The 17673-nt window shown below is 45.3% G+C and overlaps 1 protein-coding gene across 1 annotated transcript in view; it reads left to right on the forward strand.

The window, feature by feature from the left end:
* OSTF1 (osteoclast stimulating factor 1) overlaps positions 1–12810 on the forward strand; it is a 175236-nt gene extending 162426 nt beyond the window's left edge. The window contains exons 9-10 of the mRNA XM_069625839.1: positions 2406–2504; positions 12242–12810. Coding sequence (XP_069481940.1) covers positions 2406–2504; positions 12242–12300 — 158 coding nt within the window. The 3' untranslated portion in view covers positions 12301–12810. The remainder of the gene's footprint in view (positions 1–2405; positions 2505–12241) is intronic.
* Positions 12811–17673: the final 4863 nt, after the last annotated feature.

Below are 17673 nucleotides of genomic sequence, written 5' to 3' on the forward strand. Positions count from 1 at the left end.
CCCACTGCATTGCCCTTTTCTGCTCAAATTTCCAGTGCTAATGCTGACGACACTCAACTCCTTTTCGGGCTGCCCTCAGCCACCTCCTCTCCCATTTTTGATTGCCTAACTGCCATTCAAGATTGGTGTGCCGCAAATGAGAGACGGAGATCCTCTTCATCGGCACACCTTCACCATCCTTTCCCCTCACTCTCTGGCCGGCCTCCTACCTACCCCCACCTGCGAGGCTAAGAACCTCGGGGTCATCTTTGACGCCACACTTTCCTTCTCCGCCCACATCTCTTATGTCTCTAAAAAGTCAAACTTCCTACTGCACCTCCTCAGAGGTACTCTACCTTTCCTCTCCTTCCTCCAGAAGCTCACGGTCTCCAAAGCTCTGGTTCTCTCTAGGTTGGGCTATTGTAACAGCCTCTTTCTAAATCTACCTGCCTCTACTCTCTGCAACTAATCCAGAACAGGACTGCAAGACTTGTCCTTGGCCTCAAGCCCTGGGATCGTATCCATCCAGCTCTGAAATATCTCCATTGGCTCCCAGTGGATGCAAGGATTAAATTCAAAACCCTCTGCATTGTCCACAAGACTTTCTGGGGCCTCGGTCCAAAATACATTCAGCTATCCCTCTGCAAATACCTCCCCTCTTGAGCTCTTCACTCCTCTACCTCTAAGTCTCCCGGGGTCAGTTGTTTTTCAAAGAAACAAGCTGGAGGTAGACCGGTCTTCGGCTGGGGCCTCCCTCTGGAACAGCCTCCCTGCCACTCTAAAACTTGAGGAGAACCATCCCCGGTTCCGGAAGCACCTCAAGACCTTCCTTTTTGCTTCTGCCTTCGCTCCCCCTCTGCCCTGCTGATCTGTTCTCTTGGCACCGTGCACCTGGCCACCCTCTGTCCTCTAGGCCCAGGTACCTTCTCACCCTGCCACCCTCCCGCACTGCCTGCGGCCCACCCCTTGCACTGGGGTCTGTATCTGTACCCTTACGGTCCCTCTGACCCCCACTTATCAGACCTACCCTGTCTGCTGCCGCCTTAAACCCAGCACTTGACACTTGCTGGCTGCACTACTACTGTTTGGTGCCTTTATTATTTATTTATTATTTATCTGTTTCTCCTTTGCTCTGCACTTTCCACTTCTCCTCCCTTCCCACGCACTTGTGCGTTCTCAATGTCACTGGGCCTAGTAAGATCGTTGTTTTGTTCGCCCCTGTTCTCCTCCCTTGCCTTGTCGTGCTCTGGAACACTTGTGTACAAGCACGATCGAAATAAAATATCAATATCTTGTCAGGCTGCCCTGGGCGCTTTGCAATTACTTCGTAGATGAAATGCAGGACAGCGGGTCTGGGCCTGATGGGGCCAAATGCCAAACGGACACAAACGGGTGATGTCCAGGTCTTCGGCTGTCCTTTGTTGAAAATGCCAGTGATGAGGAGGACTGTCTAAATAGGTGGTGGGCGGGTGGAGAAACAGAGTTGCAGGGTCTGGTCACGTGGTCAGCAGCTTCCTCAATGAGGTCTGCCTGGAGTCCATAAGAAGCTACCTTGAAGGGGCAACAACTAGTGGTCAGAGCAACTGAGTGCAAGGGCCTAGTCACGTGAGCAGCCTCAAAGCAGTCTTCCTGGAGTCCTTTGGAAGCCACCTGGAAGGTGCGAAAACTGGTGTGTGTGAAAGGGGGGTGCAGAGCAGCTTGATGTCAGGGCCTGGTCACATGACTTGCAGTCTCCTCAGTGCGGTCCATATTAAAGGGGGGGGGGGGCGGTGAGTACGCAGAAGGACTAAAAGGTCTGGCTTTGAGCTGGTACGGACACTTGGACTGCGACCTTGTCACCAACCAATTTAGCGTTGCTGCCAGTAGGAGAATGGACAGAAAGGGAACCCGCAAACCTATTCTCAAATTCCTACCCCTGCTTCTAGTCACCCTGCACATAACATTTGAAATAACCTAATTTACAAATGTGACAGCTGGGAAATAAATAGAAGGGCCCATAATTTGCATTAATTTGTCTTTCAGACTATAGTAATTGAAGGGATGTCTAGTTGGAAGAAACTCAGAAAAACATTAAATTTCAGTGCCATTTCTGAAAGTTTTTTTTAATTTAAGCTTATTGTTGCAAATGATAAAATTATTAGTTTTCGCATACTGCAACACCTGAGTGTTGACTTAGACAAAAAAGGGCTAATGATTAACCTAGAATGGACACGTGTGCATGCCAAGTATAATAGCATGGTGACTAAAAGTAACAACCACATTTTATAGTGTGTGAAGTCAGGACAGTTCTGTGTTCGTGGCTACTATGTGCTGTGATCTAGAACCAAAGAGGCAATTAAATTGTAGTGTCGGAAACAAATGATCGGAACAGTAGTTTCAGACCTTCTAAACGTAAACATTTCGCCCATGTATTTCTTTTTTTAAAGGGGCACGGACAGACCTCAGAAACAATGAAAAGAAACTTGCTCTGGATATGGCCACAAATGCTCAGTGTGCTTCTTTGCTGAAAAAGAAACAAGGAACAGGTATGTTTCAAGATCTGCATTGGATTGCTTTTAAAGGTGGGCGAACCAGGAAGGGCTATAGCTGGCTCAGGCCACGTGGCTGTCTCAAGCTCAACTTTTACTTCACGGCACTTACTGGTAAAGGCAAGCCAAGCCTCACCTGCTTGCCTCGGCAATTATTTTTAAAAAGTCGTGCCCGGGCAGATGGCATCTGAATGTCTCTACATGATGCTTTGCTGCCCGTGAGACGGATGCCAGCAAAGAGTCATGCAGAACAGAGCCTGGCTTTGTGGTCTCACAGATCCCTTTTTAAAATATGTTTTGTTGGTTGTAGATTTGAATGGGAGTTTGTTAAGGTGTATAGCAGAAGACATTGATGAGTGGTGTAAGATGTTGGCTTAAATCCTATCTCTGCTTCTTAACTTAAATGTGTAATGACAGGCAAATAGTGTTATCACGTTGGGCCATATCGGTTGTCAGAGGTGGGAAGGGATGATGCTAGGTATGTGTTTTTTGTCGGCTTGTCTTGCCTCTTGCAGCCAACCCTGACTCCTGGCTCAGCTCTGCCCATGAATTCCCCTTCTTCCCCCTCCAGTAATTGCTGTAGAGTGGCCTACTTTTTCTGTTACCACACAGACTGCTATTTATTTTTACTTTCAAAAAGCGTTCACTAAACCTCTGACTATTTTGGGCATTCTTTGCAATTAGAGCTTTTACAAGGGAATTTATTAAAGAAAGAACATGTTCAAAATTGTTTGAGACCTGGCAGCAGGTTTACGCATTTGTTCCTAGCAATCTGTTGTCAACTTGACCAAGTTTTCAGGCCACAGAATGAATGACCTGGAAGAACACTAACAAGGAGTTATGTTTTGGAAATGTGTATCATTCAGAAAAATGTTATTAGTGAATTTCCAGAAAGCTTTATGTTGCCGAAGCGTAAGTGGGAGCAAATATATTCATGTTTGTTGGTGTCCAGAAACTATTTGAATAGGTTATTTTCTTAAATACTTCAACCAAGGAGAATTTTCAGATCCAGATTAGGCGGCAAAAAAGCTATGTCTACTAGGTTGTTTGGACAGCATACCACTGTACGTCACTCAACTTGATTACTGTTGATGTGTTGTTGGTAGGGTTTGAATCTCTGTGTAGTCCTGCTGGCCATCAGTGAATGTTGATAGACTCTTGGTGCATGGGTATGATTGACAGCTCAGGTGAATGGGTTGTGTGCCTGAAAGTATTTGGCCCCTGCATCTTTGTGGGGGTCAAAGTTTGCAGGGGACTGGTGTGTTAACCAGCGTTGGAAGGCGGTATGGCCTCATTGTGCAGCAAAGTACAGCATCTAGTGTAGTAGCTGGTATGTTTAGGGAGGTATCACCTTTTAGGTTGTCACAATCCATGCCGACACTTTGGGAACGCGTGGGGATAGCATGTGTTCTCTGAGCAAGGACATTGTTCCTGAGGCAACGGGATATGGAATCCATGTGGTAAGGAACTATTACTGTTCACCAGGTGGCTCTGCGTGTCCTAACTGTTTCCGATGTGCACTTCACTTGACCTTCCTGCCCAAGTTCTCTTTCCGGTGTAGCTGGCGCCCCAAGTGTCTCTGGAGACTGCTTGCTGGGTGCATGGAGGAGGAAGCGCATGCCCGTTGGATTACGAGCATGGTGGAAGAGGGCTGCCATATGGCAGTTGCGGCATACAGGTGCTTCGACCCCTGCTCTCAGGGCAGCCGCAAATGGTGACATACTGGAACGTAGGAGTTTGCAAATAATGATCTATTCCTGCAATGTGTGCATAATCGGTTCAGGTGCAGCAGTATTCTGTGTTCCTCTCAGGAGGGGAAACAAAGTGCAGAACTATTTTTCATGCAGAAATGTCCCCATAGGGCTGCAGGTGTTACACGTTTGTATCCCGACTACCCTGTGGCGCAGGCATGAGGTTCCCTTATGTGTTGGCTGGTGCTCCAGCTCCCATCCACATGTGAACAGGGTGCGGGCAGGAGCCGGAAAGCGAACTGGGACGTTTGCACTGCAAATTAAAGGTACTGTGATGTGCACGTTCAGCGCTAAAAAGGGGCCATCTATGGATTTGTGGCATCATCAAAGGATGTGTCATTTGTTTGTCAGAGGCTGCAGCCTGTTTTCTTTACCTGTCCCGTTGGCTGCTGCAAGGAAAGAGCATCTAGGGTGGTGCTTGTGAGGCACCGGTGTTTAGGCATGGACAGTCTGCACACATTTACCACACTGCTTGATTTTGGGCTTCATCCTACTGCACTTGTTCGTTCTCAGTTTAACATGTTTAGGTTAGGCTCTATGGTTGCTGGACCTGTGTGTGTGGTGTGTTTTCACCGACCGTTGCTGGTGCTTTTCTTTTCGGATTTCAGTCTAGGGGTTTTAGTACAGATTAGGAAGGTCCGTGGTTGATAGATTTGGGTGAACAATGTTTTCTATCTTGCCATGCTACAGGTCTGTGGCTTTTTTTTCTAGTGGCTCTGTGTGCAGTCCATGTTCTATGTTGAGACCTCTTAACAACCCTCCAGGTCAGTAACATGTAGTATTTAATGCTAGCGTTCCACAGATACCCCTTTGGTAAGGCGGCTGGTATAGAATTTTATATAGGTTCAGTGTGTAGGCATAGGGTTATGCATTTGTTTAGGGAAGTCCTTTTACGCACATAATTGTAAATTAGATTGTTCGGATCACAGATTTTAAATGTAAATCTTTGCACATTGTATTCTTCCTACCGCAATACGAGTTACCACACACCTTGTTAAAATGTGTGAGCCTGGTGACATGGGATGTTTGGTGGCACAAATAGATGTCGGTGGCACGAAAGGGTGCTTCTGGTGGTGCTACAGGACTGAAGACATAAATGGTTGCATCAGGTTTCACAGTAGGCTGGTGGTACGAATGGGTGAGTCTGATTTATGTGCCTCGTGACACAAATCAGTACATCTGGTGGTGGTGTGTGCAGGAGCTGAGCTGAGCTGGAGAGGATGACGATGGGCCGGTAGGTGGTCTCAGAGTACAAAGCTAAATAACCTGAAAATGCATACGGTGTACAATTATGCAAACTGGACAAAGAGTGCTCGGGTCTGGTCTTTGAATAGGGAAACATCACACCTCTCACAGTTTGCAGTACGCTCCTACGTAGCTGTTAGTTTGTGTCAGGATTCTGGCAGCACAACTATTGTCTTAATGGATCTTCCCATGCTACTTGTTTTGAAACTTTAATTTGTAGGGAGGTTTGGGTAAATTGATGACGATTCACATGACACCATGTCCAATATCCCAGTCCTTCAATTCCTGTGTGCTGCTGTTATAGGACTGACGGAACTAGGTGCTTAATCCGCCCGACAAATTTCTGTCCATTTTTCTATTCGATTAGCACACCAATACAGGCCAAGAGCACGATGGAGGCCCTTTCTTCATTTATTCGCTTTTTCATCCTAGTTTATTTCTATTTTGTGCTCCTATGTGATACAGGTATAATAAAGCAATCGTGCACCTTGTGTTGCTTTTAGTGGCACTCCAACCTCTAATGGACCAATCTGACCGAAAGACATTGACCAAACTGGAAGTCTTGTTCCTTTGCTTTTACTACAATATGTTAACTACTTTAACCTGAATGGCTACAGAATTCCTATTTGATCACTTGCTTCTGATTTATTCTAAGCTGTTTACACATAGGTTTCCTCTTGCCTCCCTTTTGTGACATAACAGAAGATGATTGCTGCCTTTCTAACTGGCTTTTGAAAATTATTTTATTTCACATGATTATGCGGCTATCCAGCAAAACACAGTCCAAAATGTATTGTGTGCATTCAGCCAGAAATTGGATCCACTCCACCCCCACAACGTAACGCAAATAAAGTCGTTTATGTAGGCCAAAGGGCTGAAAGACACATGTATTCCAAGTAATGACCGCTAAATGTACACGTTCCCAAAGTTTGACTTCAGTTGCAGTAAAGGAGTTTCTGAAGTAGGTTGGTGACATACCTCTGGTTATACAAGTTCGAGCTTGATGTAATGAATACCTTAATAAACGGGTTCAGTTAATGCACGGAAAAAATATGAAACCTATGGAGTCTCACTGGGCTTATTGTCTCTGCAGGCTCCTCCACTACTTATTCAAAACGACTGGAAGAAAACGTACCTGGCCAATCGAAAACACAATGCTTGACATTTCACTGCATCCCCAGCTTCCTTGTGGGCTGATGCGGTCACATTGATAAACAAATTTACAAAATCTAATGAGCATCATGTTTCCTGACGCTTTCAGCAACTTGCAACCTGAACCTCGACTTTAAAAAGAGGCAAGAGCTCTTTAAAAAACAACTTTGTTAAATCGGGGAAAAAAATATATAAATGATGCAAACTAACAAGGAAGCAGTGTGATATGCTTCTTGGGACTCGGGCAGCAAAACATTTAACCGGGTGTGTTGGAATTCTCCCAAATTAATTGACCAGCACGGAGTCAACAAACATCATTTAAAAAAAAATGTTAGTGTTTGGTTTATTGCAAACCTTTCCACATTTATTTGCGAATCCAAATTAAAAACACGATAAAACATGCTGAAAAGTCTGATAGGTTTCTTTCCTAGGCTTATTCATACCAGGAGAATTCCAATCGGAAGAGAAAAAACAGATCAGACAGTATGACTTCCCATCTCGGAACCAAGGAGATCTATTACATAAATCAGTCAGGGCTCCAAGTTATACACTGATTGACACTATTCCCACTTTCCCTCAAAAGTTAGTTGGAGACAAGAACAAGAGATTAGCTGTGGATTATACTATAATGCTGGAAGTGGCAATTATTTCCTCCCAGAACGACGACATGGTGAAAACTATCCTATTATGTTCTCCCAATAAGATAAGGTTCCCCCTTTCTTCCTCCAATGTTGAAAGGGCATCTAACAGGCTGTCTCGATATTTGTTTCTCATGGTGGTCAAGCTTGGACATTCAATCAACAGATGTGATGTTTCAATTTGCGGAGGATTCTCGCAGAATCATCGAGTCACAGATTGTCCCTTCAGCTGGTTTTGCTGGCCTAAGACTTCCTTCGTGGGAAGGAGGTTGAGTCTTAGTCTCAAGAAAAGATCTCTAAACCTCGGACAAGGAAATGTCATTAAATAACGAGGTAGTTGGTTTATTGAGCGTCTTTCCACCAAATAATTGATGGATAATTTGTATAGAGCTTTCTTTTCTTTAGTTTCTAGCCAGTCGTTCCACTGTATTTCTTGTTGTTCTGAACAGGGTTTGTCTTCAGGATTTCTGTCGAAGAACCAAGAGATTGGAACCATCCTCTACATTTAGTTGTCCATGAGTGGAGCAGTCCATTTTGTGTTCCTGCCTGTTTGAATCTCAAAATGTCTACTGGTGGAAGATCATAGTCTAGAATTGTTTTCCGATATAAGTCCAAAGATTTCCACAGCACCTTTAGAATATAGGGACTGGAGGGCCAATTCGTACTGTATTAAGTCTACTGGAAAAGAATGCGGCAAACAGAGCACTTTCCTCCAAAAGGTGGCTTCCAAGATATCCCAAATAGTCCAAGCTAAATTAAGGGCCGTTTCCGTTGCATAAGTAAGGAGTGGCATCATTTTCTGTAGATGGAAGGTGACTATCGGAAGCATAGAGAATTTCCCATACTTCTTGTGCAGGATCAGCCCTTGACGCGCCTAGCTCTGCACAATTGTTCTTAGAGCTACGTCCCATTCATATGCTCTAATGCTAGAGTTGACCTGAATTATGAGATATTTGAGTGGACTTGCTCTAATTTGTTAGGCCCCAGGAATAGAGGAAACGTCCCATTTCTGCTTCCGTGTTGGTCACAAAAGGACATGATTTGGGATTTTGAAACCTTGATTTTTGAAAGGAAGCCGGACACTGCCTTGAAGTGAATTCATAGATTTATTTAAATATACACAGGCACAGACCCCCAGCACGTCCTTGCTGCAAGCAGGGGCACATCAACTGTAAAAGCTAATATCAAGTTTAAACATTCTTAAGCCTAGCTCATAATGTGAGGTTATACAAAGAACCTTACCTACATCATCTAAATGGAACGCTATTTGGTATCTACAATATGGCTGGACAGCAACTATTTACACTTACCAAGTAACTTCATAACAATTCTTAAATCATTTTCCAAGATATAAGATTCAAGTGCTTTCAGTCTTCTTTGCAGACCAAGCGGAGTCATGTCAAGAAGGGCAAGGTCATCTGCAATAATTATCCAGGGAACAGTTGCAGCATTCAAGATTGGTGGATGAGCTCTTACTGCCTCTTGACTGACTCCAAGGTCCAACATAGAGGTTGAACAAGATTGGGCCAAGGGACATCCTTGTTTGAGGCCGCACAGGGTGTCAATTCTTGAACCAGCTCCCGAAAGTCTAACCTGAAATGAAGTTCCTGAACAAAGGGAACGAGTTGCATCCACTAAATCAGGTGGGCAGTTCCATGATAAAATCTTTTGCCACAGTTTTCCTCTAACAACACTGTCAAAGGCCTGTTCAAGGCCTATGAAAACCATGCATGTTTTAGTTTTTTATCTTAATGCTTCCAGTTTTAACAGTCTGAGCAGTGGCAAGTTTATATTCGTGCCTACACCCCTTACGAAACCAGTCTGTCTGGCATCCATCTTGTTGGTGCTTCGTGCCCAGATGGTCAATCGGCGTAGTAAAATCGAGGCAGTTTCCCCAGGGGATCCAAGAGTGCAGTTGGTCGATAGTTTGCTGGTAGGGATCGGTCCCCCTTCTTGAATATTGGCACCAGCACCACATTTTTCTGTGACTGGGGGAATTGTTTGTTTTTCATGATGTTTGAGAATAGAGGTGCACAGAAGTCTCCCCAGGCCTCAGGGTTAATATCAAAATGTCGTTGGTTAGACCGTCAGGGCTCCGAGCTTGTAAGTTTTTAGCTTTTTAATCAGCATTACGATTTCATCTCTATCACAATCTATTTGCCAACTTCTGGTTTGAGTGATATTTGGCCTCTCTATCCTTGTCACTCCTTTGGCATATAGAGAAGTTAGAGACCCATGCCTTTTCTGGCACTGCTGTCGAAGGTGGGATTGTTTAGTTTGACCGTTTAGAAGAGCCCACAAATTATGTGTATTTTGTTTGCACAAGGTCATGAGCATCGTTTCCGCATCCCTTTGCAGACGTTATGCCCTGGAGTTACATAGCCAATTTTTATATTTTTGCTTCCTTTTTTTGTTTAACGGAATCGCCTTTTCTAGTGGGAAAGCTTGCAGTTTTTTTAAATCCACTCGATAGATGTTTCTGACGGCCACCAGTTCTTTTTTGTATATGTGGTGGTTCTTCGAATTTATTTTAGGCCCTTTCCGATCATGTGTCCTGTATGGGACGAGAACCCAATCGTATTCCAACGACTGGGACCCATTAGCCCAATTTGCGGCGAGTTTTGACGCTAGTTTAGGAACACCATCCGCACGGATACACAGACTGTTTGTCTCATTGGATTGATGTAGTTTCGGAAGGTTAGAGAGTTTCCTACCCTGTTGGGTCCCTTTCCATGTTAAGTTCACTAGGCGATGGTCGCTGTTTTCCGTAGGAAACACTGTCAAGGTTGCCACAGCTGGAATCATCTCAAGAGAGGCGAAGATGTAATATAAATTAGCTATTGATTTACCTCTGCCAGGTTGGCACTGCCGGAATATCATCTGTCAGTTGGCCGTTCAACAGAAAAATAGAGCGAGATTGGTGTTCTTTGGTCCATATCAGGGCCTTCCTTGTGATTAAGTAGTTTGGGACACGGGTCCCATTTTTCTCAAAGTAATGGATGTTTAAGTCACCACACCAAACAATACTATATCCAGGCACTTGAAGCGGGCTTACAAGTCATATAAGGAGGTCAGTGTTTCAATAAGAGTGCCATCAATCCCTTCAGAAGTCCAATATAGGTTAAGAATCGCCAATGGCTTGGGCCTACTCTTCTTGCTCATTCCTGGCCAATATCACTATCTGGGTAAAGGGATTTGGGTTCAGGATTTCTATGAGCTTTAGGCTGTGAGCAGATTTAACAAGTCAGTAGGCCCATGGAGGGGCGGCCATGTTGACCTATATTTGCTAGATTTAAGTATGCTATATATATATCGCATAACAGCACCTTCCGCAGCCAGGTCTCTTGGAAACGTAGAATGTCACAATTTAATAGCTCCGGATTCCCCTCCGTAAACAAGTGGGAGAACCCTCTCATATTACAGGAGCAGAGCCTGAGAGGGGTAGCCCCATCATCTCCTTGTTTCTAATAGTCGTTTGGAAATATCCACGAAGTTAAGGCGTGATGGTCGCTTTCCGTAGCTCTTGAAGTTGAGAGATTTCTATTGTAGGTCTTGACGTTTCTACGTGGATTCGATTTGAGCGTGTCGAATCTTACTGTGCGTTGATAAGCTTTTCCCCCGGTGTGCACATCCTTCTCTTTGTGAGGTGCCGTAGAAGGCCTCATAGTCGCCTTTGGAATTTGAGGCGTCGGCTTCCTTGTTGTGGTTGTCTCTGATTTGACAGGAAGCTTGTCCTGAGTGCAGTGGGGTATCAACCTCACCAGATCTTTAGAGAGATCGAATCCCAATGGCAAAAAGGTGGAACTTGTCTCCAATAGTGCAGATTTGACCAACATAATTGAATCTTCCAATCCAAACACTATTTCTAGTGTGTGGCTATTTTTTGCATGTTCTTTGTGGCTACAGGATGGAGTGATATCTGCAGAGCCTCTGTGTGAGCCAGCTTTCACAGAATATATTCCTATTCCCCTCAATGCACCGACTCTGAACCGCATTGGAAATATGGAATTCCATGCCTCTCTAATCAACAGCCCCAATAATGAAGAAGAGTGTTGACAATAATAGAAGTGTGGCATGTGGAATGGTAAACTCCCATCTGGAAATCCTTTGCTATACCAGACCCTCGTCCCTGCCAGGTAGTGGTGGAATAATGCAGTACTTGCTCCTTCCAGGGACCCGAGTTCATACATATGAAATGTAGAGCCTTTAAAGCTGGTCTTGCGTTAACAGTTTCAGTCTGAAACATGACCCATCAGTAAATAAGAGCTTTTGTTTACCAGCAGCACAGGTTCTTCACTTCAAACATGGCGTTTCACTATAGTGAGAGGAAGCGTTTAGGCAGTTTTAACACTGAAATATCGTACTAACAATGTGGTTTTCTTATTTGCCTTGCAGCTAGGAAACTGTTGCCCTTCTGAGACCAGGGGCCTGCAACATACGGCATGCACCATGAATTGGATTATCACTCCCATGATCGCCCACCAGTGAAGACACTGGCTAGGGGTTGATGGGAGTTCTAGCGCAAAACATCTGGTGTGCTTAAGGTTGCAGACTGCTGGATTAAGCCCCGATTATTCCCATCTGAATGGTGCATTTCCATGCCAATTAGGCAATGGAGACACTTTAATTGATGTCTTGGTTGGTTAATTCACTATTTGCTATTATGAGAACTTTCCCCTAAGAAATTGGAAGGATGCAGTAGGCCACCCTCTCCCAGGGCCTTTCGCCCATAGTTCTTTCTTGTAGTATGTCCTCTTGTATGCATGTCGTGTGTGTGATATGAGAAACCCAAATATTATGGAATGAGCCTGTGCATTCCACCCAATACCCTGTTCGTCCCAGAATTGTTACTGATGATTGGGAACTTTTCTAAATGTGCTTTGTTGTAATGGATTGCCGTTTTGTACGGAACAAATGTGATAAAGCTAATATTGTGTCTCTTCTTTAGGTATTGTGCGAACTTTGAGTAATGCAGAGGACTACCTTGATGATGAAGACTCAGACTAACAGTATTCAAATGCAGCTCATCCCATACCTGAAACTCTTTGGCTGTACTTTGTTTTGTTATGTTTGCCTTGTTCATTCAACCATATTTGTTTGGTGTAAATTTAAGGTGTTGTGGTATTTTACCAAAATATGATTTGTAAAGTTGATTGCTTCTCAATCCCTGTTGAACCGGCTACAGTATGTTTAAGAAAGAGGGTCTACCTGCGTGTGCCTTAAACGTGAGAGACACTGACTTCTTTACAGTGCAGACTTTGTGTTTTTAAAAGGCAAGGAATGAATGCCTCTATTTATTCTGTCCTCAAATGTATAGATTTCCCCCCTGTTTCTCAAGCATTCCTTTGATTTCTTTTTTTCAGTTCCATACAAATATTTTAGTTTTTCAGAGTAACACATGGGGTGGGAAAGAAATGTTTTTATTTAAAAAAACACTCCAAACCAAAGGCTTTTTAAGAAAATGATCTAATGATTTCAAAAATTTAAATAAAAGATATATTTAAAAAATGTTGTAACTTATTTGGACATTTTAAAGTTTCTGTTATACATACACTGGCGTAAAGGGAGCCCCTAGATCCCTGAGGTGCTGGGGGCCCGTGAGGAGGAAGCAGTCTTAGTGAAAAGCCTCACGTTGCCCCAAAAACAAAAGCGCAAGCTCTGCAGGCGGCTTTTTTTCATTTTTTTTTTTTAGGCAGCGCAAAGCGCAAGCCTTTCTTTCCCCTTCACCTGTAGGTGATTGTAAGGCAACCAAGACCCCGGCCGTCCCTAGAAGCATTGAAAAAAATAGCAGCACCACATGAAGTTTGCCACCAAAGTAAGTTTAAAAAGTGTTTGTGTTTATAGCGAGCAGGAAGTAAAATGTATGATATTCCCTTAGTTCTTTCCAGGACGGAAAGGCAACTTTGTGTTTTTTTTTTTTTTTTCCTTTTTTGCTGCTCCCCTACTTGGGATTCAAACCTGGGCCTTGCTGGGAACACTCCAGTGCCCGACTACACTGCTCTAACACACGAGTACTGGACTGCTTTTCATTGTTTGTATAGACTGCATGGCCATATATAACTAACCATGGTTTTCTGCAGACCAGTTCTGGGGGTCATTACGAATTGGGCGGTGTGGGTTAAATGCGTAGGTATTACCATATACTGCTGCATTACTACACCGCCCAACTAGGAGTTGGGTGGTGCGAATGGTGGTTAACTGGAATGGAAGTGGCATACTACTAAAGATACATGCTGGGAGGCAAATGAAAAACGAATAATTGTGTGTATGCAAGGGTGTGTATTATGTATGTAGTGTGTTCGTCTCAATGAGCGAGTGTATGATGTAGGGCTGGCTAGGTGCATGTGTGAATGGGCAAGTGTATTGTGTATGGGTATTCATGTGAATGAACGAGAGAAATTGTGTGTAAATGAGGGAGTGAATGTTGTGAGATTGTGTGTGCTTTTGTTTTTGCTGCGCTGAGAAGCTGATTTTGGCAGCTGGAGGGCTGAGAGGGTAGAGGAGGCGAGGAGGAGGGCAGGTGAGGGAAAACGAGAAAGAAAGTCCACATTACCCTGTTCCTTTTCTGTGCTCCATGGAAAAATAACAGGGCTGTAAATCTAAGAACCAGCGCATGACTCTTGCGGCTCTTCCATGTTATTGGGGCATGGTCTGTAACGAGTTTGAGTTTCCAACCTGTTGGATAGTATTTGAGGTAGGTTATGGCCCACTTAATTGGCATGGTTTGTAGTTCGAGTCGCATAATTTTTCTCTTAGGAATAGTTTACTACTTATATAGACAATGGGATGCTCTATACCGTCATGATCTTGTGAAAGAACTGCACCTAGGCCAATATGCAAAGCGTCTGTAGGATGAACTTCCGGTTGAAATTTTCCACCTTCATCACATGCTCACTATACAAAATGTGTTTGTTTTTGTCAATACACAATTGATCATTGTTACACCATTGAATTTTCTGGGGCTCATCATTTTTGAGTTTATCAGTAAGACAAGATGTTCTAGATGAGAAATTAGAGATAAAACATCTGTAATATCCTACTAAACCCAAAAAGGCTCTCGGATCCACTCGGCCTGTAGGGGGCGTAGCCCTGATCTTTCCTGAGTGGATTCCTGCCACTATCATTCCCACTCAGGCTCTCAATCTCTCCTAGCCACTCTCTTACTGTTGCTACTCTCTACCAGCCCCCTGGGCAAATCACTTCTTTTCTCTCTGAGTGGGCTGACATCTCCTCCTCCATCCTGGACTCAACCACTCAACTCCTCCTCCTTGGTGACCTCAACATCCACCTCGATTATCCCTGTCCCTCATCTCTGCTCTTTCGCGACCTATGCGATTCCCTCTCTATCCTCCCCTCTGGTCCGACGCACTCTGCAGGACACATACTTGATGTCTTGATCTCCTCTGGCTTCCCCCTCTCTATCCCCCTGACCACTTCTCTCTCCTGGAGTGACCACTGCCTTATCTCCTCTCACTCTCTTCCCCCCCAAACCAAGCCCACCCCAACACTGCCACCTACCTTCTCGGACATCCGACCTATGAAGCATGTGTCAGTTGAGGCTTTCGCTGCCACGTTCTACCCTCCCCCCTCTTCCTCTGGCATACTCTCACCCAGACACTACCCTGTCCCTTCTCTACTCTTCTATTTCTGATACTCTTGATGCTCTTGCCCCTGTCATGATGATCCGCTTGAAGTCCAAAGCCAAATACAATTCCTGGTTTGACTACGACCTATCTACACTTAAACATAAGTGTTGGGTGGCTGAGAGGAAATGGGGGGCTTCTTGTTCATCCTCTGACAAACTGGCCTGTTGCCTGCTCCAAAGGCAATGTCAACTCTCTGTCCGCACCAAGACGAGATTCCACATTCAAGCCCCTGTCTCTGCGGCATCTAACAACTCGGCAAACTGTTTAAAATCTGCAAGGAGCTTGCCAACCCTGCTGCAGTCTCTACCCCTCCTCTTGCCACCCAGGCTCTCGGCAATGCCCTTGCCTCTCACTTGATCTCAAAAACCCAGGACATCCTGTCCTCCCTCTCCTCCCCTGCCCTCCTATTCCCTCTGTCTTTGCTTGCTGACCCCCCTTTAACCACCCTCCATCTCTTCCTTTCCTCTTTTCTCCCCTGATGAGGTCGCTAGACGAGTCCGATCTATGAAAGCCTCATCAAAACAGGTTCATCCCTGGTCCTCTAAAACCATCAATTACCACATTGACAACCTCGCTCCTGGCCCTTGCCAATTTTTGCAACCACTCCTTTGCCTCTGGTTCCTTCCCTCCCCTCTGAAGCACTCCCTTGTGCATGCTCTTCTCAAGAAACCCACAGCTGATTCTTCCTGTCTGGCTAACTATTGCCCAATTTCCATTACTCCCTTTCTGGGCAACCTCCTAGAAAAGCTGGCCATCTCTCAGCTTAACCTTAATTCTGATTCTGTTGGCTGTCTCCATGACCACCAGTCTGGCTTCAGAGTGGCCAGAAGCACGGAAACTGCTCTCCTAAACATCCGTGAAGATCTGCTCTCCAACCTTGACTCTAACATTCCCTCTGCCCTCATCCTACTCGATCTCTCTTCTGCCTTCGACACGGTCAACCATACCATCCTGCTAAACCGTCTCCGTGATAACCTAGGTATCACTGATCAGGCTGTGGCCTGGCTGACCCCTTTCCTCTCTGATCGACCCTCCGAGGTCCAACTTGGGTCCTTCCTATCATCTATCTTCCTCTCTACCTGTGGTGTTGCCCAGGGGTTTAACTTCTCACCCTGGCTTTTCAACCAATACCTGGCAACTCTCGCCCACTGCATTGCCATTTTCTGCTCAGATGTCCAGTACTACGCTGACGACACTCAACTCATTTTCAGGCTGCCCTTGGCCACCTCCTCTCCCTCTCATCTGATTGCCTAACTGCCATTCAAAATTGGTGTACCGCCAATGATGTTTGAATGCCAGCAAGACGGAGATCCTCATCGGCACACCTTCACCATCCTTTCCCTTCACTCTCTGGCCGGCCTCCCTTGGCCCTCCTCCTACCACCACCTGCAAGGCTAAGAACCTCTTGGTCATCTTTGACTCCACACTTTCCTTCTCCTCCCACATCTCTAATGTCTCTAAAAAGTCAAACTTTCTACTGCACCTCCTCAGAGGTACTCTGCCTTTCCTCACCTTCCCCCAGAAGCTCACTGTCTCCCAAGCTCTGGTTCTTTCTAGGTTGGACTATTGCAACAGCCTCTTTCTAAATCTACCTGCCTCTACTCTCCGCCATCTGCTACTAATCCAGAACAGGACTGTGAGACTTGTCCTTGGCCTCAAGCCCTGGGATTGTCTCTCTCCAGCTCTGAAATCTCTCCATTAGCTCCAAGTGGATGCAAGGATTACATTCAAAACCGTCTGCATTGTCCACAAGGCTTTCTGGGGCCTGGGTCCAAAATACCTTCAGCTATCCCTCTGCAAATACCTCCCCTCTCGAGCTCTTCGCTCCTCTACCTCTAGCTCCCTCGCGGTCAGTCGTTTTTCAAAGAAACAAGCTGGGGGTAGACCTCTGTCTTCGGCTGGGGCCTCCCTCTGGAACAGCCTCCCTGCCACTCTAAAACTTGAGGCGAACCATCTGCGGATCCGCAAGCACCTCAAGACCATCCTCTTTGCTTCTGCCTTCTCTCGCCCTCTCCCCTGCTGATCTGCTCTCTCTTGGCACTGTGCACCTGGCCACCCTCTATCCCCTGGGCCCAGGTACCTGCTCACCCTGCCACCCTCCTGCACTGCCTCCTGGCCATCCCTTGCACTGGGGTCTGTATCTGTACCCATACAGCCCCCCCTTTTCTTCCTGCACTTATCAGACCTACCCTGTCTGCTGCCTTAAACCTAGCACTTGCAAATTGTTGGCTGCACTACCACTGTTTGTTGCCTTTATTTATTTATTGTTATTTATCTTTCTCCTCTGCTTCGCACTTTCCACTTCTCCCCCTTCCATGCACTTGTCCCCTCCCCCTCTCCCATGCACTTACGCATTCTCAATGTCACTGGGCCTAGTAAGATCGCTATTTTGTTCTCCCCTGTTCCCCTCCCTTGTCGCGCTCTGAAACACTTGTGTATGAGCGCAATACAAATAAAATATCAATATCAATACCCATACAGTCCCCCACCCCTCTTTTTCTTTTCTGCACTTTAGACCTACCCAATCTGCTGCCGTAAACACAGCACTTGCCACTTGCTGTCTGCACTACCACTGTTTGTTGCCTCTATTATCTATTTATTTTATTTATTATTTCTTTTCTCCGCACTTTCCACCCCCCATGCACTTTTCCCCTTTACCTTTCCCATGCTGTTGCACGTTCTTAATGTCACTGGGCCTAGTAAGAATGTTGTTATCCCCTGTTCCCCTCCCTTG

Source organism: Ambystoma mexicanum, chromosome 6p (genome assembly GCF_040938575.1).
Source record: "Ambystoma mexicanum isolate Mex_15411 chromosome 6p, UKY_AmexF1_1, whole genome shotgun sequence".
Classification (NCBI taxonomy): Eukaryota; Metazoa; Chordata; class Amphibia; order Caudata; family Ambystomatidae; genus Ambystoma; species Ambystoma mexicanum.